This window comes from Lycorma delicatula, chromosome 4, assembly GCF_047948215.1.
Source record: "Lycorma delicatula isolate Av1 chromosome 4, ASM4794821v1, whole genome shotgun sequence".
Taxonomy (NCBI): Eukaryota; Metazoa; Arthropoda; class Insecta; order Hemiptera; family Fulgoridae; genus Lycorma; species Lycorma delicatula.
In genome coordinates this window covers 34378216-34405770 of record NC_134458.1, presented here as the reverse complement: position 1 = coordinate 34405770, position 27555 = coordinate 34378216, and the positions used below count along the sequence as shown (strand labels likewise).

General features: G+C 30.4%; 1 protein-coding gene across 6 annotated transcripts; it reads left to right on the top strand.

The window, feature by feature from the left end:
• Positions 1 to 552: 552 nt before the first annotated feature.
• Positions 553 to 27053, top strand: LOC142323255 (uncharacterized). Of its 6 annotated transcripts, XR_012756061.1 has the most exons (7): positions 553 to 1026; positions 9474 to 9678; positions 15818 to 15909; positions 16214 to 16403; positions 17378 to 17508; positions 17802 to 17887; positions 25337 to 25570. XR_012756061.1 is itself a non-coding variant. In XM_075362650.1 (3 exons), exons 1-3 carry the CDS (start codon positions 21636 to 21638, stop codon positions 25852 to 25854), a joined length of 339 nt encoding a protein of 112 aa, XP_075218765.1. In that variant the 5' UTR covers positions 21437 to 21635; the 3' UTR covers positions 25855 to 27053. The 6 variants fall into 6 exon arrangements, 1 of the variants encoding a protein (XP_075218765.1); XR_012756059.1 differs by lacking the exon at positions 15818 to 15909 and having other exon boundaries at positions 560 to 1026; XR_012756060.1 differs by lacking the exons at positions 553 to 1026; positions 15818 to 15909 and adding an exon at positions 1133 to 1167.
• Positions 27054 to 27555: the final 502 nt, after the last annotated feature.

Sequence of the window (27555 nt, the reverse complement as noted above, 5' to 3'; positions counted from 1 at the left end):
ACATATCCAGTTATTTTTTTCTCTTTAATTATGAAATGAATTTTTAGGGTGTAAAAATATTGAGCTTGACTGGAATTCGAAGCCAGAACCCTTTTGCAACATACTTTTATTTTCAAACGGTTTTTTTAAACACAAATTGTTTAATTTATTTGTATTTTAACTAAAATAATGATTAAGTATTTCCATTAAAATAAGTACCGTCTAATTTGAAAATAATATTTGCAGAAGGGTCGATTATCCGGAAAAACCGGAGTATCGTGGTACTTGCTATATTATACCATATTCCTCTATAGCAATTTTAAGCTTTCTATCTACTCGCGCACGCATACACATAGTATGATTTATAAACATTTTTCTTTAAAAAAGTTTAAGATTTGTGTAAAGTAACTTTCAGATATTTCCTTCAAAATAGGTGTAGCAATTTTGGAATGAACCGTACGCTTGTCCAAGTGTTACTTCATCATAAATAACGCTTTGAAATTATGTATGTTTATGATATATAACTATACATACACCAATTGTAAGCAATGGTACATTGTAATTAGTAAAAAATTCATTTAATTTCAATTAATTAAAATTAAAAAATTCATTTTTAAATGCGTTCAGAGAATGGAAAAAGCGTAATTGCTGTGAGTACATCTATCTCGTCCTCCACTTGGTTCGCGCCGCGAATTCGTCAAAACAACTGATGTATCAAAATGTGTTACGTTGATGAAAAATTACATTTGTTTATAATAATATTAGTTGCTTTCATTATATAAAGTGATCTTGTGAAAATAAACAAAACTTACATAGTATATTATCTAATTCTGTATTTTCTTTCTGATAACTAATATTAGTGTTATTATTGAATATCGTTGTCATGTAGGGTAAATAGTATTTATTTGCTTACGATCTCTTGTGGCGTTTTTAAAACCGCATCAAATTTTGTTTACTTGATATTTGTGTTTAACCTATTCTGTATGTTAGGAGTATTTTATACGAATTTAAACAACCGTCTAGAAAAGAATTCTACATGTAAACTAGGTAAGTTCTTTCAGTAATTTTTACATTAAGAAAAACTATTTTACATTTAGAAAAATAGTACACAATTAAATAATGTGATTTGCATGCATGTTAATATTAATTGTAAGGTTAACTTAGCAGGAATTATGGGAATTTAATGAGGTAAATGTTCGCACACTTTGTAAGGCTTTAAAAAATTATTTTTAGCTTACATGCATATTATAATTCTTGTTATTTTAATTTAAATTAAATAAAATTTATTCATATTACTTTTTAAACATACATGATAAAAATAATTTGCTTTCAAGAAGTACCTATACACTAGAAGATGGTTTGCTGATTCTTTGTAGACCAAATGTTTTATTTATGCATTACTATTTCTTTTAAATGTGCTCTAATAATTGCTACTTATTAATTATTTTGGGTATCAATATTTTATTGAAGTTCAGTTTTTGTTTTAAAAAATTTAGGTTTCTGTTAGTAACAAAATCTGCTTGTGTCTGCATTTGGTAATTAATAAATTAGCTATCTATTTTAGAAAGGTAAATTGCCTTTATTGTTAAGTATGAAATACTTTAGAAATATTTTCTCACTTTTTTGAAACTTGCCTTGATGTGTTCCGCAGATCAAAACGGTCAGCTTTTATGTTACATGTTCAATTTTATTAACATTTTGTTCAACAAAAATTTAACCAAAATTTTTGTTCTGATTTTTTTTTAATTTTTATTTTTTATTAACTGTGATAATGTACAATTCTACAATATAATAAATGAAACCGACTTTTAAAATTCACCTGTATGTGTTAGCTAAAGAATATAATAGCCAACTGTACATAAATGGGTAATGCCTTTTAATTTCTTCTCAACTTATTTTCACTAATTAGATGAATATTAATGGTTTTTTAATTTGTAAAGGAAGGTCTTTTGGTGATATTGTATGTGCTTTTACAAATAAATAAGTGAACAGTTTTCATTTTTATTTAATGAAAAAAAAACTTCACTTTTATGAAGGTACTTTTCTTTTTTGTTGCTTAATTACTTAATTTTTATTTATTAATTCTAAGATCTAAATTTTGTATATTTATACAGCCAGAAATAATTTTTATGGTTCTACAAATATTATAAATAAAAAACCTGACTTCATAAATACACTCTAAAAAAGAAAAAGATCTTTCTCTTTAATCTTCTATTTAATAAGTCTACTTAAATCTTACCAAATACTAAATTTAATCTTGCCAAATTGTAGATCAATAAGAATTAATTCATAAAAATGGATTATTTGTAGTGTTCTATATAACAAGGATTAGACCATAAATAAAGAACTGAATCGAAATTGAAATTAATTTTTATGTTAAACAAAAGTCCATCCTTTTTTTTCTTTTTTTCTTTCTTTATATCCATTTTTTTCTTTAAGTATCAGGAATTGGCATTAATATTTAATTTAATGGTACGCCTGTATTTAAACTATTCTGGTGAAAGACCACTATTGAAGAATTAAACATTTTTTTATTAATAATATTCATTTTTATCTTCCACTAACCTATGTCCTAATGATTCTGACATTTTAATGGGTCTTATGCTAAAATTTATGGTAACTTGTTCATTTTACATTTGCCACTTCATTTTTTTTTTTATCTATAAGAATTCATAATAAAGTACTAAATCATCTGTTTTGGGAAAACAACAGCGCTCCAAAATATTGTTAATGATAATACATTATATATTTATTTTTGGTAAAAAATGCGCACTTTGTATATGTGATTTACTTTCTACATACAATAAAATAAAGAAACTAGATTCCAAAAAAAGAAAATAGATAAATAAATAAATAGATAAAAATGTAAAAACGTGGGATTATCATAATTAATCATATGTTGACCTTCATGACTGGTTGTCTCCATCTTCCAACTGGAAGGTGCTGAGTTTGGATCCCAGTCATACATGGCGTTTTTCATTAGCTATGAAATCATTTCTTTAAAGAAAACAAGGGTGATACCTGCAATTGGGCATTAGTTGCTTGAGTGGATAAATAAATAAATCTGTTCTTACTTAATTTGGGTCAATGCATCATTAAATGATGCTGCAACATGTCTGGAATCAAAAGAAGAATTTATTAAACCTGCTGCGGGTGAGCAATAACAATAGCATATTTCTTATTAGTTTATTTTAAAATATAATCGCTCATGAAATTATAACTTACATTATGACACCACCATTCATTTAATTGTATTTTCAATGGAAACTGTTTACTCTTCTATTTTGGCACATAATACTTTGTCATATCATTAAGCCATGATGCAAAATTAATTCTGTACCATGCCATATGGTTTTTTAAGCAATCAAGCCTGTCTTTCAATGCTTTGAATCTGTTTTTCCCTACAAAAGTTTTCTCCTTCTTACAATTCTAGTTTTCTTGCTGCTTGAAAAGTTTGAGTTTGAATAATTAATCCTGAAGTAGTGTTTCTTTCATTCATGCTCTCACAAACTGATCCCAAACAGGGACAGTTAACTTCATCATACTAGGAAGTTATCCTTTACTTGCCTCAATTTTCTTTTCAATCATTCAAATGATTTTTTTAAGATTAGATTTATGTTTGCATTTTTCTGTAGTCATGTTAAAAAATTAAAGTAATTTGATTTTTATTAATCTTAGAATATTGTACATCCATAATTATTGCAAACTAATTTTTCTCTTAAGTCTGTTTTTAACTTATTTCTAGGCATTTTATTGAAAGTATAAATCTGAAATAATAATATTAGGGTAAAATCATTATTATTAAAAAAGTATGCTTTCACAGTTGGAGAATCAAAAAAAAATTGCCATCTTACATAAATTGTAAGAATTAAATATTTAAATAAGTCATAAAGAACAAATAGTATAATGTAGTTTATATTAAGCATTTGAATAAGTAACATGTATTATTCTCTTATAAGTAAGGTCTTTTATAACAGTTTAAAGTAGGTCCACATTCATTTTTTACCAATGGTTTTACACTTTTAACGATTTAACACTGTTATAGTTTAACAATATAGATGTAATATATTTTTTTTTTACGAGAAGATATACAATAAGAAGTAACTAATTTTTTGTAAATAATTCTAAATAAGTTTTATGTTTATCAGTTATACTGTAATTATTTTGATACTGGTGGATGACTTTTGCAGAAAAGGTAAGTAATAGCACTGCTGGTGGAAATGATGGTCAGCTAAACAGTTTACTTTTAAATACATTTAATAATGTAACCTTAATAATGTGACATTAAAATTTTAAAAAAGATAATAAATAATTGAACAGATGAAATTAAAATGGCAATCCCCTGTATTAATGCGCTTCGATGGAGGTATATCTTCTGGCTGAAGTGAAGCCAATCTGCTCGTGCTCATGGAAGGGGCCTTCGGACCTCATTAATAAGTTATTACAAAATCTGTTGCTAAGAAACAAAACAAGTTTGCCAAATACGTTGTCTAAGTAAGAGTAATTAATATGTACAGTCAAAGTTGCCAGGTGCAATGGGCCTGGAAGACCCCCAAGCATCTGGTCTGAATAATTAATAGCATAGTTTTTGATATCTATTTTGAATTGTTGCAATTGTTAATATTATAAAAGAAAGGTAGATATTTTCTACCTATGTTATATGAAAGATTTATTAATTCTTATAGTTTACTATTTATTTTTTATATTTTATATTTTTATTGCAATAATTGGTTAGTATTGTATTAAAACACTTATATCGAGCTGCTAGTATTGATCATCGTCAAGATGCCGCTACATACACCTCACAGCTGCATGAGAATCCATGTCCTCGGCAGTGCAGTCACCATCCCGCTGACAGTGATGCTTGCTCATTCAAAAATTGTCCTTGTCAAAACGACACTACATCTCATGGTTGCCTCAGGAACCCATGCCCTCAGCAGTGCAACGACTAACATTAACAATAATCACCATTACTTTTACTAACTAACCGTGGCTCGATGCCAATACACCTACCTCCGGCCAATCGACTTTCTTTTTCCTGTTCAGCCTTCGGTAATTACCATTCAGAAAATACTTCAGAGGATGAATGAGGATGATATATATGCATGTAAATGAAGTGTAGTCTTGTACAGTCTCAGTTTGACTGTTCCTGAGATGTGTAGTTAATTGAAACCCAACCACTAAAGAACACCGGTATCCACAATCTAGTATTCAAATCCATGTAAAAATAATTGACTTTACTAGGACATGAACGCAGGAACTCTCGACTTCCAAATCAGCTGATTTGGGAAAGACGCATTTACCACTAGAGCAACCCGGTGGTTTCCGGCCAATCAACTGCCCAGGCCGCCCCTAGCCATGCGGGGTGCTGCTACTCTACTATACCCCTTCAACCATTCTGCTCAGGGCAAGGAAATGGAGGAAGCCAGCCATGATAGTCCATTCTCTGGGAGTCATCCAGTTGACTCACAGATCAAGAAAGGAATCGCTCTCTCGAGTTCCCTAACAATTCTGGTACGTTCAGCCTCTCCAATTATGTCAAAGTAAACTCAAAAATGCAGAATGCAGAGTATATTTTATAATCGTATTAATTTCTTTTCAAAGAGTTTTACCACATAATTTCCTTTCAAGAACTATTCCAGCATCATTATAGGCCAGAAACAACCTAATTTATAATGAGTTGAGATTCTATTTTAAATTATATATTATGTATCAGAAAAAATTTAATGTACTGAATCCATACTAAAATTTATTGTTTTGCTGTCAAATTATCTCTAGTCTAAGAAAGAATCATATCCCATCAACAAAATATAAATTCAAATCGCTGAAACTCTAATCAAATGTTTTTTTTACAAAATAAAGGTTATTCAAGAGAAAAAAGACTTCCCCTTTCGCATTAAAAAGAATTCTGCTGTATTTAAAGGTTATCAGGAGTGAGACATCTTTCAGAGGACAATTAAAGAAATTTTACTCTGTATGTTTGAACTGGAATGCCGCAGCATCAGCAGCTGTATTATTACCAGCTGATTACTAATGATACTATTGTTTAAGCCACATTAAATAAAACAAAATGGGGTTTAGAAAATCTGAAAATTACAAATATTGATGACAGAAGAGCTTTCATAGAGTTGTAGGTGTAAATGTTGAAAAATCAAACATATTTTTTTACCTTTTCTGTCTAGTCAAGTTCAGACACAGTTGAAACCCGGTAATCAGACTTTTTGGAATTGTTCTTGATTCAGATCAACAAAGGTTTATATAAATTACATGTAATTATAAGAATCTTTTTTACAGTTGTACTATGTCAGCTGTTATCTCATTGATTTCTTTATTAGACCATTTTAATAAAATTTAAAGTACCGTTTACAATCTTTTTATTCTCAAACAAAATTAGCCTAATCTCAAATCCAACAACAGTCATACAATATCAAAATTTGTTTGGTTTGCTATTGAAAGAGCATGTAGAAAATGGAATTTATAAAGGAAGACAAATGAACTTTTAAAACAGAATCGAGCATGTATTTTGTCACAATTATGTTGAGGTTAAATTATTTATTAAACAACAAAATCAAGCCGGTAAAAGTTTTGTAATAAATTTTTCTATTTTTTGCTTATTATATGAAGTGCTTAAAATTGTTTATTTATTATTATTGCACTCATATCTACTGTCTATTACATATATATAACATGTACTTTTTTTAAAGAAAATTCTAAATTAATAACAAATTTTTATAGTATAAATGTAGTGTTTTACCTTTTTTGATAAAGTATCATTTTGTTAAAATCAGTTTTATTTGTATTACAAAAATGTTTGTTTTTTTGAGAGGAAGAAAAATCTTTCTCTTTTTCTGTTTAGCCTCCGGAACCATCCTAACATATTACTTGAGAGGATGAATGAGGTTGATGTGTATTAATGAAAATGAAGTGTAGTCTTGTACAGTCTCAGATCGACCACTCCTGAGCTGTGTAGTTAATTGAAACCAAACCATCAAAGAGCACCAGTATCCATGATCTAGAATATGGATTGTGCTTCCTCAGTGCTTGCGTGGCCTGTAACCTCCTGAGACCCCCCAGGATCCGGCAATGTGGTGCCCTGTGGGGATCGCTCACCCAGTAGGTCGGTACTGTGTCTTTTCTTTGTGCCATGTCTCAAACCAGTTCCCTTGAGCAGGGCAGCCCTTGGGCTGCCCTGCTCAAAAAAACAAACAATTATTTTGTTGGGAAATACAAGTATTTCCCTACCTCCAGTATCAGTCCCCACCCCACTACCTAGCATCTCTCTTCTTGATTTGTTATTATTCTGGTTACTGCTACAGTAATCCAGAGGCTACAGTATTCCATTCATGTTTTCCTTTTAGCATGTACTGCAGCGTGCTTTCCAGATGCAATTACTTATCCCAGATGGGTGCCTAATCTTGTCTCATATGTTACATATGTTACTATCGACTGCTCTACTGAGTCAATTTCGTAACAGTATCGGCAGTCTGGAGTCATCTGCCTACCAGAATATGGAGGTTGGTCCCAGTCACACCATATCCAGCTAACAGTTGTGTGAGATGGAAGTTCACCTTTCCGTACCTCCTGTTTATCCATATGCTGACTTGGGGAATTATCCTTCTGATCCAGCGTCCAGTGTCTGATGTTTCCCACTGTGCCTGCCATTGTTCAAGCATTTGTCTTTTAGCTTCAGTTCTAGGTATCCTACAGTTAACTTGTCGGAGCATCAGAACAAAAGCCTGACAGGGATTATTCCCACTATGATTTCTACTGCATTTTTTGATACCATTTTATATGCAGACATAATTCTTATCATAGCTCTCCTCTGCAGGGCAGATACCTTATTTAGGTTCTTCTTCTTATCAAAGCCCTCAGCCCACGCCGTGACCGCGTATAAAATAATTGTCATTGCAACTGACAAAATCAGTCTCCTTTTCGATGAATATGGACCCCCTGTGAATGGTTATGAGCCTCCTCAACTTAGCAATCACAGGCTCGGTACGCTGTGTTACCCTGTTCAATTGCTCTGAACATAGCCTTTCTTTCTTTTCTTGTTTAGCTTCAGGAAATTATGATTCAGGTATTACTTCAGAGGATGAATGAGATTATGTATGAGTGTAAATGAAGTGTAGTATTGTACAGTCTCAGTTCTGCCATTCCTGAGATTTGTGGTTAATTGAAACCCAACTACCAAAGAACACTGGTATACTAATCATAGTGAAGAACAAACTGAATTGTTTGGTGTTACTTCACATATCAGTTCTAATGGAAGAGAATCAAACAGTCTATACTGAGAACAAAGTACATTCCTACAAAACCAGACAAAGAAACTGTTTTTGTAAAACTAAACAATAATTCAGTTTAAAAGAAGGTTCTTATAATGATTTTGTTGCAGTTTTTAATTAATTAAATAACTTAAATTTTTTTTTTTTTTTAAATTTTAAAATTTTCTTTAACTTGTTAAAATTACCATAGTAATCATTAAAATTAAACATATTGTTGAAATTAAGATAATAATATGGAAAACATTTTTCATTAATCAAAGATTTAGTAAAGACATAATTTTCATAATGAAATTAGTCAGTATTTGTTACATTATTTATTTCAATAATTTCTTATGGTGAAATTTTTAATACTCTTAACATCAAGAGGTAAGTCAATGTTGAATTTTTAAACATATAAATCTTTTTTTAGAAAATCAAATTATTAGGTAATTAGAATAAGTTTTTCATTAATATGCCTGAGATAAATTTTCACATAAATACTATTGTAATAATCTTAGAATTTGCGAAACTCTATTGCGCTCTGTGTGAACTGCTAAAAAATTTAAAAACCTTATTAAGATAAGGTGTATATATATATATATATATATATATATAAAACAATATGAAAAAAATTTACCTAAATATAAATTCTTGGAAATTATTTCCTCGCAATATTTTAATGAAGTTACTACATGATATGAATTATAAAAAATAAAAATAAAATCTTTGATTACAAATAACGACATGTAATATCTATTTCTAACCAAAACTAAAAATAATAGTTACAGTAATTAATTTGGATTCATTGTAGTTAAATTTTATTACGTAAACAAAGATAATGAACTGTTATTAATTATTATTAGTATTGCAAAGAAAAACCTAACAACTATGTATATATGTAAAAAAATACAAGGTACTTTAGCTTCAAACATTTGGTAGCACTTTTTTGTGTAAAAAGTGCTTTTGTTAAATCAAAATAATTTAGCGTTAAAATTTTGTTAATGAAATATTAATACATTAGCAACAACATAAAAAGGCATGTATGAACCTAAAAAATGTTTTGAACTGAGGGTAGAATGTTTAAAAAATTAGTAGCTTGCATGAAAAAAATACTTAACCGGTTGAAGTACCACCTGAAATATTTATAAGCAGTTATAAATTGTGTTGTGGTATATGAAATTTAATGTTTTTATTTATAATAATCAAATTAATACATATAACAATATTTTCCAGTGAAAGGCAGTTTTGAATATGTCAAGAACCATCAGACTTTTTACTGTCACCATGTAGAAGTCGTCGTACACAAGGTCTAGTTCATTTCTGTTTCTGTTTCTTCAGCTTCTGAAGTGTGTTTCTATCCATACTGTGTTAAAAGTGGTCAAACGTTTAGTCTGTTTACATCTTATTTTATTTGGATGTGTAAGGATGCTAATAAAAAGTAAGTAGAAGTACTCGTATTAATTAAAATTAAAGTAAAATTGTAATTTTTAGATTTACATACCTCGTTTAATAGAAAAAAACATTTTTATACGTTCTGAAATTAATTTTAATAATTTTTTTAGCATTAACTGCTCTAAACCTATAATGGAATTAAAATGTAAATTAATAGATTAAATTTCACAAAAACCTAATCGAAAGTAATTGTTTATACGGTAAAACTATCATATAAATACAAATTACATAAAGCATAATTAATGACAAACTGTGATATATAAAAATGTTTTGAATATTTTAAGTAATCAAAATAAGTGAATCTTTAATATGAGTGCTATTTTTTAACACTTCAACATTTACAAATGTTCATTATTCCTGAATTGATAATAAATAATTCTGATTAAATTAGTTTGCTTAATCTATTCCAAGCAGATGAAAAGGTTAAATCTGAAATAGGTTTATATATTTTTCAGTGAAATCGAGTTAGTTTATAAGGCTTTTGACAATTAGTTATAAGAGGGGGCTACAAATGGTCTAGATTATTTCCAAAATACTCTGCATTTTTTTTACATATAAGAAAGGCTTTCGATTCTGTCGATCACAGACTCCTAAAAAAATGCTAGTTTCAGAGGAATCTGTAGAGACTGGTTTGCTAGCTTTTTGTCAGGCAGGACCCAGCAAATTAGAGGTGGCAATTTTTTGAGTAACAAATTCTGCATCATCTGTGATGTTCCTCAGGCCTCTACGCTTTCAGCAGAGCTCTTTTTAGTATACATTAAAGATTTATGTGGAGGTGTTCAAAACTGTGCTATCACACATTTGCGGATGACACAGCTTTAAGCTACAGGGCAAACGATAAAAATGAACTTTGTAAGATGATCCATGACGATCTCCAGAGGCTTAGCGTGTGTTTTGAGTACAACTCTTTGCAGCTGAATACAGAAAAGATTAAGTTATAATCGGTTTTGAATTAAGATAAAATTTGGAGGAACCATTGGCTCTACAAATGCATATAAATAGTTGTAAAGCTTGTAATTGGATCATTGAAACTGATCACATGAAATATTTGGGAATACCCGCCGATTCTGGAGTTAAATGGACAGCTCATATAGAAAAATCAAAGAAAGGGCTTGTATACGCGTGACGAAGATATACCTATAATTTATAAGGTCTTAAAAATCTTTTTTATCAAAATTGGAAAAAGCAACAAAATTACTGTTGGCGGGTTTACAACCTACCCAAGTCCAAGTAAAGAGATATTTGTAGGTTTTACCTTTACATAGCTCCTCGACATTGCAACACTATACCTGATGGAATAAAGAATGTTACTTTTACAAAATTTAAATGTTATTAAAAGATGGCTTATAGGAAAAGATAATCTCAAATGTTTATTTCTTTAAGCTGACATTATGTCTTTTCTATACAGATATATATTATTCTTCTTTTTTATTTTTTGAAAATCCTAATACTTTTTGCCTCCTCTATGAATCATGAGACCTTGCCGTTGGTGAGGGGGCTTGAGTGCTCAGGGATACAGAGTAGCTGGACCGAAGGTGCAACCATATCGGAGAGGTATCTGTTGAGAGCCAGACTAAGGAATGATTCCTGAAAGAGGGCAGCAGCTCTTTCAGTAGTTGTTAGGGGCGTGAGTCACAATGACTTAAACGGCCGTATCAACATCACTCAGTCCTCTGAGTACTGCGCAGCTGAAAGCAATGGAAAACTACAGCTGCTTTTTTTCCAAGAAAATGTGGCTCTCTGCATTTTCACATAGCAACAATGGAGGCGCCTTCCTTGGTAAAATATTCCGGAGGTAAAATAGTCCCCCGTTCGGATCTCCGGGTGGGGACTACTAAGGAAGGGGTCACCAGAAAATTAAAAAATAACATTCTACGAGTCGGAGCGTGGAATGTTAGAAGCTTAAAAAAGGTTGGTAGGCTAGAAAATTTAAAAAGGGAAATGGATAGGGTGAATGTGGATATAGTAGGAATTAGTGAGGTTCGGTGGGAAGAGGAAGGCGACTTTTGGTCAGGTGATTTTAGAGTAATTAACTCAGCGTCAAATAATGGGCAGGCAGGAGTAGGTTTCGTGATGAACAAGAAGATAGGGAGGAGAGTGGAGTATTTCAAAACGCATAGCGATAGAATCATTGTAATAAGGATAAAATCAAAACCTAAACCGACAACGATTGTTAACGTTTATATGCCTACAAGCGCCCATGATGATGATGAGGTAGAGTGTGTATACGAAGAGATTGATGAAGCAATTAAACACGTAAAGGGAGATGAAAATTTAATAATAGTTGGAGATTGGAATGCAAGCATTGGAAAAGGCAAGGAAGGAAATATAGTGGGTGAATATGGGCTGGGCAAAAGGAATGAAAGAGGGGACCGACTTATAGAATTTTGCACGAAGTATAATTTAGTAATTGCCAACACCCAATTTAAAAATCATAATAGAAGAATATACACTTGGAAAAAGCCAGGCGATACTGGAAGGTATCAGATAGATTATATCATGGTTAAGCAAAGATTTAGAAATCAACTCGTTGACTGCAAAACTTACCCTGGAGCAGACATTGATAGCGACCATAATTTGGTGATAATGAAATGTAGATTGGGGTTTAAAAACCTGAAGAAAAGTTGTCAGATGAATCGGTGGAATTTAGAGAAGCTTGAGGAAGAGGAGGTAAAGAAGATTTTTGAGGAGGACATCGCAAGAGGTCTGAGTAAAAAAGATATGGTAGAAAATGTAGAAGAAGAATGGGAGAATGTTAAAAAGGAAATTCTTAAATCAGCTGAAGCAAACTTAGGCGGAATAAAGAGAACTGGTAGAAAACCTTGGGTTTCAGACGATATATTGCAGCTGATGGATGAACGTAGAAAATATAAGAATGCTAATGATGAAGAAAGTAAAAGGAACTATCGGCAATTAAGAAATGCTATAAATAGGAAATGCAAACTGGCGAAAGAAGAGTGGATTAAAGAAAAGTGTTCAGAAGTGGAAAGAGAAATGAACATTGGTAAAATTGACGGAGCATACAGGAAAGTTAAGGAAAATTTTGGGGTACATAAATTAAAATCTAATAATGTGTTAAACAAAGATGGTACACCAATATATAATACGAAAGGTAAAGTCGATAGATGGGTGGAATATATTGAAGAGTTATACGGAGGAAATGAATTAGAAAATGGTGTTATAGAGGAAGAAGAGGAAGTTGAGGAGGATGAAATGGGAGAAACAATACTGAGATCTGAATTTAAGAGAGCATTAAAAGATTTAAATGGCAGAAAGGCTCCTGGAATAGACGGAATACCTGTAGAATTACTGTGCAGTGCAGGTGAGGAAGCGATTGATAGATTATACAAACTGGTGTGTAATATTTATGAAAAAGGGGAATTTCCGTCAGACTTCAAAAAAAGTGTTATAGTTATGATACCAAAGAAAGCAGGGGCAGATAAATGTGAAGAATACAGAACAATTAGTTTAACTAGTCATCCATCAAAAATCTTAACTAGAATTTTATACAGAAGAATTGAGAGGAGAGTGGAAGAAGTGTTAGGAGAAGACCAATTTGGTTTCAGGAAAAGTATAGGGACAAGGGAAGCAATTTTAGGCCTCAGATTAATAGTAGAAGGAAGATTAAAGAAAAACAAACCAACATACTTGGCGTTTATAGACCTAGAAAAGGCTTTCGATAACGTAGATTGGAATAAAATGTTCAGCATTTTAAAAAAATTAGGGTTCAAATACAGAGATAGAAGAACAATTGCTAACATGTACAGGAACCAAACAGCAACAATAACAATTGAAGAACATAAGAAAGAAGCCCTAATAAGAAAGGGAGTCCGACAAGGATGTTCCCTATCTCCGTTACTTTTTAATCTTTACATGGAACTAGCAGTTAATGATATTAAAGAACAATTTAGATTCGGAGTAACAGTACAAGGTGAAAAGATAAAGATGCTACGATTTGCTGATGATATAGTAATTCTAGCCGAGAGTAAAAAGGATTTAGAAGAAACAATGAACGGCATAGATGAAGTCCTACGCAAGAACTATCGCATGAAAATAAACAAGAACAAAACAAAAGTAATGAAATGTAGTAGAAATAACAAAGATGGACCCCTGAATGTGAAAATAGGAGGAGAAAAGATTATGGAGGTAGAAGAATTTTGTTATTTGGGAAGTAAAATTACTAAAGATGGACGAAGCAGGAGCGATATAAAATGCCGAATAGCACAAGCTAAACGAGCCTTCAGTAAGAAATATAATTTGTTTACATCAAAAATGAATTTAAATGTCAGGAAAAGATTTTTGAAAGTGTATGTTTGGAGTGTCGCTTTATATGGAAGTGAAACTTGGACAATCGGAGTATCTGAGAAGAAAAGATTAGAAGCTTTTGAAATGTGGTGCTATAGGAGAATGTTAAAAATCAGATGGGTGGATAAAGTGACAAATGAAGAGGTATTGCGGCAAATAGATGAAGAAAGAAGCATTTGGAAGAATATAGTTAAAAGAAGAGACAGACTTATAGGCCACATACTAAGGCATCCTGGAATAGTCGCTTTAATATTGGAAGGACAGGTAGAAGGGAAAAATTGTGTAGGCAGGCCACGTTTGGAGTATGTAAAACAAATTGTTGGGGATGTAGGATGTAGAGGGTATATTGAAATGAAACGACTAGCACTAGATAGGGAATCTTGGAGAGCTGCATCAAACCAGTCAAATGACTGAAGACAAAAAAAAAAAAAAAAAAAATACTTTTTGAACACAATAACCGCTGTGTTAATTGATATAATATTATAAGTTGAATAAATTAAATTGACACCAAAACGCAGTTGAAGAATCAATTTATTAAACCTTCAAATGTACTTTCGCAAACAACTCGTATCAAAAGTTAATGACATTATGGCGATGTTATGATTAAATGAACAAATGAAAATATATATAATTTTTTGAATAATAACCATAAAAATCAGCAGCATATGAGTTATGTGAATAGTTGTAATTTACTGGGGCTTTAATCAAAATATCTTCTTCAAAAGATACTTGTTGGATGATCATTTTATGCGTTGAATTTAAAAATGTAGTATTTTTCTAAGAAGTTTATTTTTATGTTACCGTATGTTTCTAAAATTTCTAAGTCGGTATAGTATGATTATATTGTAGCAGATGCTCAGCTATATAACGGTGAACCTGGAGGTTAAACAGAAAAAAAAAGAGGGACAGCTTTATCCCACCGGATTTATCTAGTAGTGATCACGTCTTTCCCAAATCAGCTGATTTGGAATTTGAGAATTCCAGCATTCAAGTTCTTGTAAAGGCAGGTAGATAGTGGATCTTTGGTGGTTGGGAATCAATTAACCATACTATTCAGGAATTGTTGTACTGAGATGGTACAAGACTACACTTCATTTTGACATACACTCATCATACATATCATCCTCATTCATCCTCTGAAGTAATACCTGAACAGCAATTCCCAGAGGCTAAACAGGAAAAAGAAAAAAAGATGGTCATCTGTATTAGAATTGCCTCTCTTCTGAAATATATTAGTAACTTATTTATTATTCTGCTGTAATGTTGCAAAGCCATTGGAAACTGCTATTTGTTTCATTTTTGAGTTTATCTGGGTTATTATTGTTTGTGTATTGCAACAGCCTAAAAATTAAATTTTTATAAGAGCCAATTTTTTTGATCATGGATGATTAGATTCCTCATGTATAGAGGTGTGATTTATGGTTGATTTCCTCTTAACGACTTTTTCTTTAATGTTTCAATTTATTTCAATTTCAATGCCCGAAAAGTGTATTTTCCTGTTAATTTCCACTTCAAATTTGAATTTTAAGTCTCTGTTATACTTAAGTATATTTAAAATAATCATATGTTGTCATTTTTCATTGGATTATATATGATCAATATATCGTCCACATATCTAATCCAGATTAATATTTGATACTTGTTTGAAATATCAGTAATTACGATGTTTTTAAAATATTGTAAAAAAATTCGAGACGTGATTGCAGATATAGTTGAGCCCATTCATGGGCAACCCTTTTGTTTTAAGCAAAAATTAATTTTTTACTTTATACTTTATACTTTTTATTTACAAACATTGAAACAAATAAAATTTGTTTCAGCATTTTGGAGTGTTAAAATGCTGTAAACTTCTATTGTATTCAATTCTTATGTTAACAAGGTTTATTGGCATACGTTGGGTGTTAATTCTTGAGTAAGTAATAATTATAAGTATTATTTCACTTATTTTGTCATAGACAGCATAGTGCCTTTATATGATATAATTTTTTTTATTCATTTATTGCAATTAAAATGATGTGATTGTAACTCCCACACTTATTTTTTTCTCAGGAGTACCTAATGTCTCTTCCTCTTTAAAAGAAACTGTAACAACCAATTGTGTCGAACCTAGATATAGGAACTCTAATAAGAAGAAACTTTAGAATAAGTAACTTTTACTAGTTTTTAAGTACAATTAACGAGGAGAAATAATGAATAAATAAATAAAATTTTTCCAGGGAACTGTTTATGGAAGAAGTGGGTAAATATTAGAGACAACTGAATAAAATACCATAAGAAATAACTGACTAAAATAACTGGTTTTGGTGCAATTAAACAACACAAAAATTTGTATTACGAGGAAACTACAGTTTATAAGAAAACTGTCGGCTTATCGATCAACTACATCAAGTATTCCTGATGATACAGGTATGTAGTAAGGATTATTTTCGTTATAAGTGCTTAGTTTAAATATAATGTGTTAAATTAGGCTGACCATATATAATGGAATTAAATACTTGTCTGTGTTTTGGGAATGTGTGTCCTAGATACTGATTTTTCCTGTTGGAATTTATTTACTGTAAATTATTAATCGTTTAATTATTATTAATAGTTCTAATAATTTGGTAATACTAGTTAAATTCCAATAGGATAGATATTTCATTTTAAAAACATTATTATACTGTGCCAGCAGAATGTAACTGGGCTATTAAGCTGATAGATAATGAAAATGATTGTATTTCTTCCTTGGGACGACTAATCCAATCTCAGCGTAAAAGGCCAATCCAATATTTAATTATTTTTTTGTTGATTTTGGAAAAAATGAAACAGCTACTGTATTAATTACGTCTTACTTATAGAGTACATGTTTTTTTCTTTGACTAATTTTTACAAATAGAATATCAATTATTATTCTAGAGTTGGAGAAGTAAATAAGATTGTAAAATTGCCCCTTCTACAATTTGCTCTTAATGATATATTAAAGTAACAGAAATATTTTGAGACTAGTAAACCCCTTCACCAAATACATTTCATTAAGCGGGATGGTTTTAAAATTGGGATTAGAAATGGTTACCACAGGCTAACCACCAATTAATCAGTAATAATATCCAATTCTATTAAGAAGACTTGTTTTGTCCATACATTTACTTTACACTTTTTCTGTCTTCTGTCAACCAAGTAGTTTGCAATATTTTTGAAAGAGTAAAAGTGTTTTTTTTACATTTTACTATTACTGGATTTTTTTTTAAATTGAAATATACATTATTAAAACATAAATTATTTTTTAATAGAAAAATTGAACTGAATTGTAATCTGTAATTTTTTTAAATTTGAATTTTATTTTTTTAATTTCATAATATGATATTTACATTGAATAACTTAAGCTATCATAATATTTGCAGATGGAATTGATGTATTATTGAACGATCACTCATTGCGGTTAATTGGAAAACAGAATGTTATAGTAAAAAAAAAAAAATAATAATTTAATCTTACCAAAGAAAATAATATTTGAAAAAAAATACATTTTAAGGTAAAACTTTATTACATATAAAACTAATAAAATTAATCAATTAACATAGAAGTAGAATTTAAGAAGAATAAGTGAAATGTAGTAATGAAAGAAATGGAGACACCCTTTTCAAAGAAGCAAAAGAATAATAATAAGATGATTATGCAACAATGCATTATACATCAGGTTCATGTAATAAAAATAAATATTTATTATATTTTTATGGTATAAATATTTTAAATCGCTTTACAAAATTAATATATAAATAAAATTAATTTCAATTTTTTAAATATTATATATATTTTACTTTTCAGATTTTATGGCAAATGTTAACCAATATTAGTCACGTTAATGACAACGATATGCTATGGATGTTAAAACTACCGTGTTAGAATAAAAGGTAAGCAAGATCAATATATTTCAGCAGGTACGGGACTATCTTCAAATTACAGAAACCTTTTTAGTGTACTTGATTGTTAGATCAATCATAACTAGCAAATGAAAGAAAATTTTTTGTAACAATTACATTACGCAATGAGCCTATAATGATAGCCATTAATGCTTTGTAACTCTTGCGAAGTTTGACACTCGTTTGGGATAGTACTTTCAAATTAACCTCTTCTAGCTAACTACTAAATTGGATAAAAATCAATACAAAAAAAACAAGATACATTAAACAGTACTTGCTTCTTTAAAGGAGTATGTTTGAATTGTTTGAACACCTGTACAAAAGGTAAGCTGCCTTGTCACAATAAGTTTCAGAAACTGTTTACAATGTTTTTTCTGAAAGTTTGTTCTTTCCTGTGAGTTTGCGTGACATCTACTGTGATAAGGTTGCCTAGTTGTGGAGTAATGTGTCCTATCGATGTGGAGATGCTTGCCGCCTAATGCAGGGGTAATTTTGAATCTATTAATTTTGATGATTAGTCGTAATAGCAATCGACAGAAAATGAGTGGTCATAGATCACAAGTTTTGAAATGTTAGCGGTAGGGGAAAACTAAAAACACAGCAGAACCTGTCGCTTTATACGATATTTTATTTTCCTGATATGATCCCTGTATGCATACATTTCAGTCATCCCTCGTAATAGTAATAAAAATTTAGAATATATTGCAATCTTCTAGAAGTTTTCTCAAATAACAGGAAAATATTTGCAATTAATGCATCATTTAAATACATTATTATAAACCGATTATAATATATTATATTAATATATCTTTAATTAACTGAAGATAGTTACTGTAGACTAGAGAAGATGGCAGTCATAAATATCAAAGGTAATCAACAAACAGAACTTACATTGTTTTAAAACTAACAAAATATTTTTCAAACTAGATCAGGTTATCAAAAGTGAGGGGATACTATAAACACTCATGTTTTATTTTTATTATTTTTTTCTTATGAAATAATACTAAAGTTACTATTTATTTAGATAGATTAATTACAGGGAATGATATTTTTTTTTGTGAAAAATCAATTTTTACACAAGAAATATTATGTTAATAGTTAGTTATATTTATTTTCAATTTAAGGTAGCTGATGACTAGAGTTTGTTTTCATAAAAGTTTAATAATAATTATGGTTCCACACAATTTTGAGTTGAAATGCATTTAGGAAGTAACATAGCAAAGATTTGTTGGATTTAAATTATCTTTTCATTTATTGTTTTGTGTTTGTGTATTAGTATATTTCATATTGCACAAATATAATAATATTTGGTTAATTTTTGTAAATATATAAAAACTGTATTTTCTGTAACTCTAATGCTGTCTAAACTGCATTCTGTCTAGTACAGTCTATTTTTAAATACAGAAATATAATTTTTGTATTTAATATCTATTTATTTTAACATTATTTCATTTATTTATATTTTAAATTGTGAAAAATATATATGTATTATTACTTGAAGTGATGTTTATTGTAATCACTTTCATTTTTTTTAATAAATGTCCTTAACCTATTCAGTATAAAAAAAAAAACAAGAATAAGGATAAACAAATTTATTTTGCTTTGAAGTGCCTAACAAACACTAAGTCTGTCATCAATACCTTTTTAAGTATTTGTTATGTTTACATATTTTACCCCTTTTTTTTGTCCAGTCATTTGACTGGTTTGATGCAGCTCTCGAAGATTCCCTATCTAGTGCTAGTAGTTTCATTTCAGTATACCTCCTACATCGTACATCCATAACAATTTGTTTTACATATTACAAACATGGTCTGCCTACACAATTTTTTCCTTCTACCTGTCCTTCCAATATTAAAGCGACTATTCCAGGATGCCTTAATATGTGGCCTATAAGTCTGTCTCTTCATTTAGCTATATTTTTCCAAATGCTTCTTTCTTCATCGATTTGCCACAATACCTCTTCATTTATCGCTTTATCCATCCATCTGATTTTTATCATTCTTCTATAGCACCACATTTCAAAAGCTTATAATTTTTTCTTCTCAGAATCTTTTCTTCTAATATTTTCACATCTGATATAGATCATAATCTGTGTTAGGGCTTGCTCTACAAGTCAGAAGCGAGTTTTCCAGATATGAAAATGGGCAGACAGATTAGTATTTGACCTTCATAATTTGATCTGTATTTTTATTATTCCCAATTTTTATATTTTTCATTATGAATCGTTGGGAAAATAGCCAAAAAATGATAGTCACTTCATTTTGGGATGGAGAAACCATTTTTTATATTTTGGGGAATCACAGAAAAGACCTCGGCGTTGTTTAGGAATACTGATTACCTGCATTTATTTTCTTTAAAGAAATAGTACCAAAGTTACTGTTTATTTAGGTAGATTAATTACAGAGTACGATATTTTAGTTACGATTCGAAGAAACATCGATTACTTACATCAGTGTTGTCGATTACTTTACATCATTTCTTGTTAGCTGATATTCGTTTCAATTATAAACGTTAAATGAACTGTGATCCCTTTACAGACTGCAAGAATTATATGCGTGAAGTCTGTGCCGATTCGTTATTGAAAAATCCTCTTAAAATAGGTTATAAAAGAAAAAAATGGGTTGATAGTCATGGTTATTTAAATCAAAACAGTACTGTTAATTAGTAAGGTTAGTGAGCATAAGTTAAGTTTTGTTAGATTATATTTATAAAGTAAATGGTTATATCGGATGATTGGATTATTTCCCAACCTGGTTATTATTATTAACAATATTTCCTGCTACTTTGAGCTATTTCCAGGTGAAAAACTTGAAAACTTTTGTGGAGGGGGAGAAACAATAAAGTACATGTTTTTCAGATCGAAAGTTGATTTCTACAATTAAAAATGCGCGACCGAAATTAACATTGATAATTTCATGCAAATATGAGTGAATTGGATAAAAAAAAGTGGGAAGGGAATGATAGAAAAGACCCGTATGATCTTGTAGATCAGTATTTAGAAAATTTTAAACGTTTAGTTAACCTTGTTATTTCTATAAACGTGCAATATTTGCATAAAAGAATCTTCAATTATTCTTTAAAAATAACAATATCCATCTCTATACACAATACTTTAACTTATTATGGTTTCTGTATCATTTTTAATTACAAATCCAGTTCAAACATTTCCCCACCAATTTGTTTAAAATATAATTGAAAGATCTCTTTTTGACGTTATGTTTGAATTTTTTAATACTATTTAAAAAACCCCGAATTTTCTTCATCGCATTTAATGTGCATATAAATAATGTTCTTATATAATTTTCATTAACTCTTTATGAATTGATTTATTTTATATATTTAGGATCTTTATGTATTTCTATTTAACTAAAGTATATGAATCATATAGAATCTTATATATCGTATAGAATCTTATTCTAAAGTATATGAATCATATACTTTAGAATAAAAACTTGTTTATTTTATATACCAAAAAAGGTTTAGGAAGGTAAAATTAAGGAAGAATTCCATTCTACTGTCACAACCTTCATTTTTATTTATATCATTTATTATGTTAAGTGACATGACATAACACTGTTGTAATTAATGAACTTATCAGATATGATTGTAACTATGTAGATCATTTTCTGAATTATACTGGGTATTTAATAGATTATTATCTCAATCTTTTTATTTTTAAAACTGATCTCATTTAAAACGGACTATCATAGGAATTCATTTAAGAAATGTATTTAAAAAAATGTTAAGTTATCGCATTATAATTATAATTATTTCGTATTGTAATGTATTTATATACATTTTTTTAACATCATTTCAGCTGGGATATACAAAAACAAGTAAATAGTTAATACTCATTAATTTATTATGTTTATATGTTTTTAGAATATTAATATTATAAAATTGTTTAAAATTTGTGTATTACATTACTATTTATTTTAGCTTATTATTATTACTATGTATTAAATTGGATTAAAAGAAATTTTAAATTAAGCACCGTTGGACTATAGTGTTTTTAAACAGACATATTATTAATTTTTAAGCACAATATGCTTAAAAACCATGTACCATTCTTGAATGCGATAAAATGTAGAATTAGATTATTCTCCTGCTTCAAGCTATTCAATTTGATTAATTTTTTTTCAGCTTTTATTATTTTACAGAAAACTTTAACCATGACTTTGAAAAGACCCAGAAAAGAAGTTTCTGGAGCAGCACCCCCACTAATTTTAGCTAAGAGCTGCCACTGCTGGCAAACACCTAGATTATAATTTACAAGTGTTGAAAATGGTGTCCAACCATTTCTGTTCACTTCTCGGCATGTTTGAGTATGTTTCTGGCTACTCTTGTTAGATGTTTGTCTTCAATTCTTACAGCATACAAGGATTGCTTCTATAAACAATTTCTTTTAAGTAACTCCACAGAAAGAAGTCTGGACTAGTCAGATCAGGGAATCTTGTTATTTACGGTACTTTAGAAATTATTCTTTCCTCAAAAAAAATCCTGTAACATCTGCATAATAGACCGAACTGTATGGGAAGTGGCACTGTCCTGTTGTAACCAGCAGTGATGCTCATCCTCTTGCTGTGAGATTATGAACTGTTGGTTAATTTCTTGGTAGATAGCAGCATCCACAGTTTTTTGTTTTTTTTTTAAAAATAAGGTTCCTACTGTTCATCACCTTGAAACTAACAACACACCATAAGTCAATCTTTTGTGGGTGCAGGGTAGAATTAAAGAAAATTTGCAGGTTCAGTATCCCAAGTGCCGTAGTTCTGATTATTAACATACCAACCAAGGTGAACCATCGTACAACTATGAAAAACATTTGATCTAAAATGCCAGTTTGCCTGTAATGAAGTTCTTGAACCATTGACAATAGTGTTGTACCCTTTAAAATAATCAGCATTAGTTAGCACATGGAAAACCTGTATTCAATTCAGTTAACATTTCAACATTCTCCTTACTGCAGTGTGGGCTTAACGTAGTGAAATGTTCTTTTTCTGGTTTAGTCTCCAGTAAACTGTCATCTTACAAAATAATAATTCCAATGAACATCTCCAGAATTAGTACTCTGAACTGTTCAAAAACGTGAAAGAAAATGTTTACAGTATAAACCATATTTTATAATTAGGTTCCTTTATAAAAATATGACAGCTGTATTTACAATATCCCTTTGTACAAGTGACTGCGTGTCATATTGTGCGTAACCATATGAATTGATGACTATAAAAAATACAATTTTTGAAGTAATGTATGATTTACAAGGGAAGTGTGTAGTCAGTATATTAGAGGTTACCTCTAAAGTAAAAACTGTTTCGTTGTAAAAATATTTATTCTGAAAACTTTACAAATATTCATTATTTGTCTTAAACTACATACCTTATATTACTTTTTTATATAATCGCTACATGAATTAAGACGTTTATTGTAGCGATACCCCAGCTTCAGTATACCCTCATCGTATTCTTCTGTCACCAGTCCATTTAGCCACTAAAAAACAGCATTTTTAAATTCATTGTCACCCGCGAATCGCTTACCACTCAAAAATTCGTTCCGTTTCCCAAACAAATGGTAATCAAAAGGAACTAAGTCTATAAGGCTTCTGCAGTTATAGTCATTCCAGGCGGCATGAAATTGATCAGCAATATGCCAAATCGATCCTGAAAGACTGTGGCCATCAGTTTGTGTCCAAATGGCTGTGGCTTGACCTTTGTCGGTCCAGTTGGTGATTAAGGATGATGCTATTCACTTGACTGACGTTTTCTCTCTGGCGCGTAATACGAAATCCATGTTTCATCACCAGTGACAATCAAATTAAGGAACTCATCACCTTTTTCTGTGTAGCTCATCAAAAATTACAGACCAGGTCCTATTCGGACTTTTTTGTGACACTCCATTAAGACGTGCGGCATTCGACGTGTACAAACCTTTCTGTGACGCTCCATTAAGACATGCGGCACCCAACGTGTACAAACCTTTCTGTGACGCTCCATTAAGACGTGCGGCACCCGACGTGAACAAACCTTTCTGAAGCCTAAATGGTCATGAACAGTGCGACCAGTAATAGCTCTTGAAACATAAGTTAAAAGAAGGGCTAGGCTGGAAATCGTTGAGCAACAATCTTTTTTGATTTCAGACACGTTTCAAGTTCTCTGTGATTATTGAGGGTCTCCCTGAATTTTATTTGTTGTGCACATTAATTCTGTTATTTCTAAACCTTTCACACCATTTTCGGATGTTTCTTTCATTCATTACATTATCACAGTACACAGCAACCGACTGCCTATAAATTTCAGTCGCCTTAACATTTTGATGGTTTAAAAAATGTATGACTCCACGTATTTCACAGTTGGCGCCATCATGATTTTGCTATTCATTTTATAAGTAATAACACATGTAATCAAAGATACTATAACGCGACAACTTACAGACAACAATATAGTGTGTAATTACATTCTTTCTTTCTTCTGTTTAGCCTCTGGGAATTACCGTTACAGGTATTACTTCAGAGGATGATGTGTATGAGTGTAAATGAAATGTAGTCTTGTACATCTCACTTTGACCATTCGTGAGATGTGTGGTATCCATGATCTGGAGTGTGTACATTACTAGCGTGCTATGAATGACACAGGTTCACCAACCTTAAGGAGAGAAATTTCCCAGCAGTCTTTACTTTAGAGATATCCCTTGTAATAATGAAAACAAGATTTATCAATGTGTTTAAAGCTTTATTTATCACTTTGTAATCATTTTTAGAAATAGAGAAAACAAGTGTACTTTTGTGGAATACACTTAATTATTAAACAGGTATTTTTTATTTGTTTTTAATTAGTTTATATAGATTTAATATTTAATTTAAGCTATTGTTGAAATTTGCAAAAAAATTATATTCATCTAGGAAATGATTAAGCAGCATTTTATAAATGATATTTTCTTACTTTCTTCTTCTTCATTACAGGGATTAGGTTATCTAGACCTGTTCTGATACCCGTTGTTTCCTTAGTCTCACCACAGCTCTTCTTCCCGCAGGTTGATAAGCTGCTGGTATCCTCTCTTGCGTCATCTTACTCAATTGGTTTGACCACCTTTGTCTATTTTGTTTTATTCTGTCGTATAAAGGTTGTACTGAAAGCCCTCTTGTATGATCTCCTCATTCCTGATCCTGTACCTCCTTGTGCAACCACATACACTATATAAAAACCTCATCTCTGTTGCCTGAATTCTGCTATCCAGCCTTTTTTTGTGTACCTATGATTCGCTTCCATATTTTTTCACTTTGTCTGAAAAATTTTAAATGCCTCTGGAAGATTCGTAATAAGTTTTACCTGTTTCTTATCTCGTTCACCACAATTACTTTACTGAGGCGTTTCTTCAAGGGATACGCATGTTCTAAAATCTTTTTTCAATTAATAATTTCAGTTAACAAATTTTTTTTTGCAGGTTCACTAATTGTTGAAGGTAGAAAATATCCACTTTTGTTGATTTACGATGAACCATATTCTATTTTAAGAAGAAGAATAGCACGAGCAGTTACAATTGCTGCTTCAACTATATCACAATTTTATTCTCCATTTGAGACGCTTTATGGTTAGCATTTAAAGATATGTTGGTAATTGTAAGATACAAAAAAATTAAATTACAGAAGTAATTAAATGATGCATTTAAATTCCATTATATTTGGTTTATTTATATATCAAAATATTTTTTCTTATGCAATTTTGGTTGCAATTGTTAAATTTAAACAAAACAGGAATACTGTTAAATGCTGTTTATTAATAATTGTTTATTTTTAATTTTTTTTAACTTGGAAGTTTTTTAATCATCTGGTTGTTAGGTTACTTACCTATTATTATTTTTTTTCAGCAAGAGATAGCGATACTCAAAACCCCCAGAAGAGCAATTTAAAAATTTTAAAAGTAAAAGGTAGAGTTATAAACATCATTTTAAAGAGCATTTAAAACCAAAAAAATTGATGTATAATTTATTTGACTGACAACCATAACAAAATTGTGCCCATTTAACGTTTTCCACAGCTAGTTTCAAAAATGATAATAGTACCTCTTTAAATTACTGTGCAACAGGGAAAAGAAAAAAAAATTGTAAATGTAACTACCTGAAAATGATTTATATGATTCGTTGTGTACTCTCAAGGTCAGAAGAATATGCATGCGCAAGCAAGCCAACTCACAATACAGTTGTAAACTGAAAGCTTGGTTTCACAAACTGGAGATCATCCAAAAGTTTCAGTTTGTGACTAGATTGTGGATTGTGTACATGATGCATTCACTGCCAGTCCTAGAAAGTTAATTAGGTGGCTAGTTATGAACTGCAAATTCCTTATTCACAAGTGCCTTCAATTGCGAGCATACAGTTTATAACTCCTTCATCACATTAAACCAAATAATCACCTTCCATGATGTCACTTTGCTACAGAGGTAATGCACCGCATCGAAAACAAGTCTAATTATCTTGATATGTTGTTATTTAGAGATAAGGTAACCTTTCATATACGCAGAAAAATTAACAAGACACAATTCTCGAATTTGGGGAAATTCCTCATACCGTAATTGAAAATTAAAGGGACAAACTGAAAGTCAGTGTCTGGGTAGGACTGTATAAAAATGGCATCATCAGTCTTTTTTTTCCATGGAGCCCATTGTGACAGGATACACATACTGTAACATGCTTAAGAACATTGCTTTTCTCAGATATCTTGCAGGCTTCAGTTTCCAAAAAGATGGTGCTCCACCATCTCTTTTACACTTTCATCGAGATGTTACCATGTTCCTGAACAATACTTTCCCTGGGTGTTGGATCGGATAAGGAGGTCCATTAGTATGAGCAGCTAGATCTCAAGATATCATTCCTTTGGACTTTTGTGCTTGGGGATTTGTTAAAAGTTGTATGTACCAAAGAAAAGTTTGAGATTTGGATAATTTAAAACAAAAAATTGTTGAAGCTGTTGGTCTAATAACACCGCAGATGCTCCTTAACACTTGGCATAAATCAGAATAATCTAGACCAGACTTTTTTAGCTCTGCTGAACTAAAAAAGGTGCATATATTGAACTTTATTAATGTACATTAAAGCTTGGTGAATTACTGTGTTTATTAAAAATAAAGTTATTAAATTATACTAACTGATTCTCTTAATATAAGTTGTTACTTTTGCATACCTTTAGCCTGGACATCCTGTATTTTCTAAAAGTTATTGTTTTTTAGATTTTTAGAGGTTTTTTTTTACAAAAAATAATTCATTTAATAGGAGGGAAAAATCACTGAATAGGTTAGTTTTCTCCCTCTGTGCTTACCTGTGGGTTCATTGTTGCCTAATTGTTTCTATTAAGCTTCATTTAGTACAAGCAGTAGTAGATAGTGGATTGTAACTCTTCTTTATTATATTTATTTTTCTTTTAGCGATTTATTTATGTTTATTCTACTTTTCCTGAATTGCAGTTAATTGTAGGATTAATTTATTCTTGAATATTTTAAGTATAAAATTTTTGTTATTTTTTAGGGGATTTTATACTTTTGCCAGTTATTTTTATTTCTTAAAAATTTATTTTATTTATAATTTTGTATTTTTTGGTAATTTTGTTTAGAGATTTTCTGTTTTATTTATACATAAGATTTTATTATTACTGTTCTTATTTCACACTA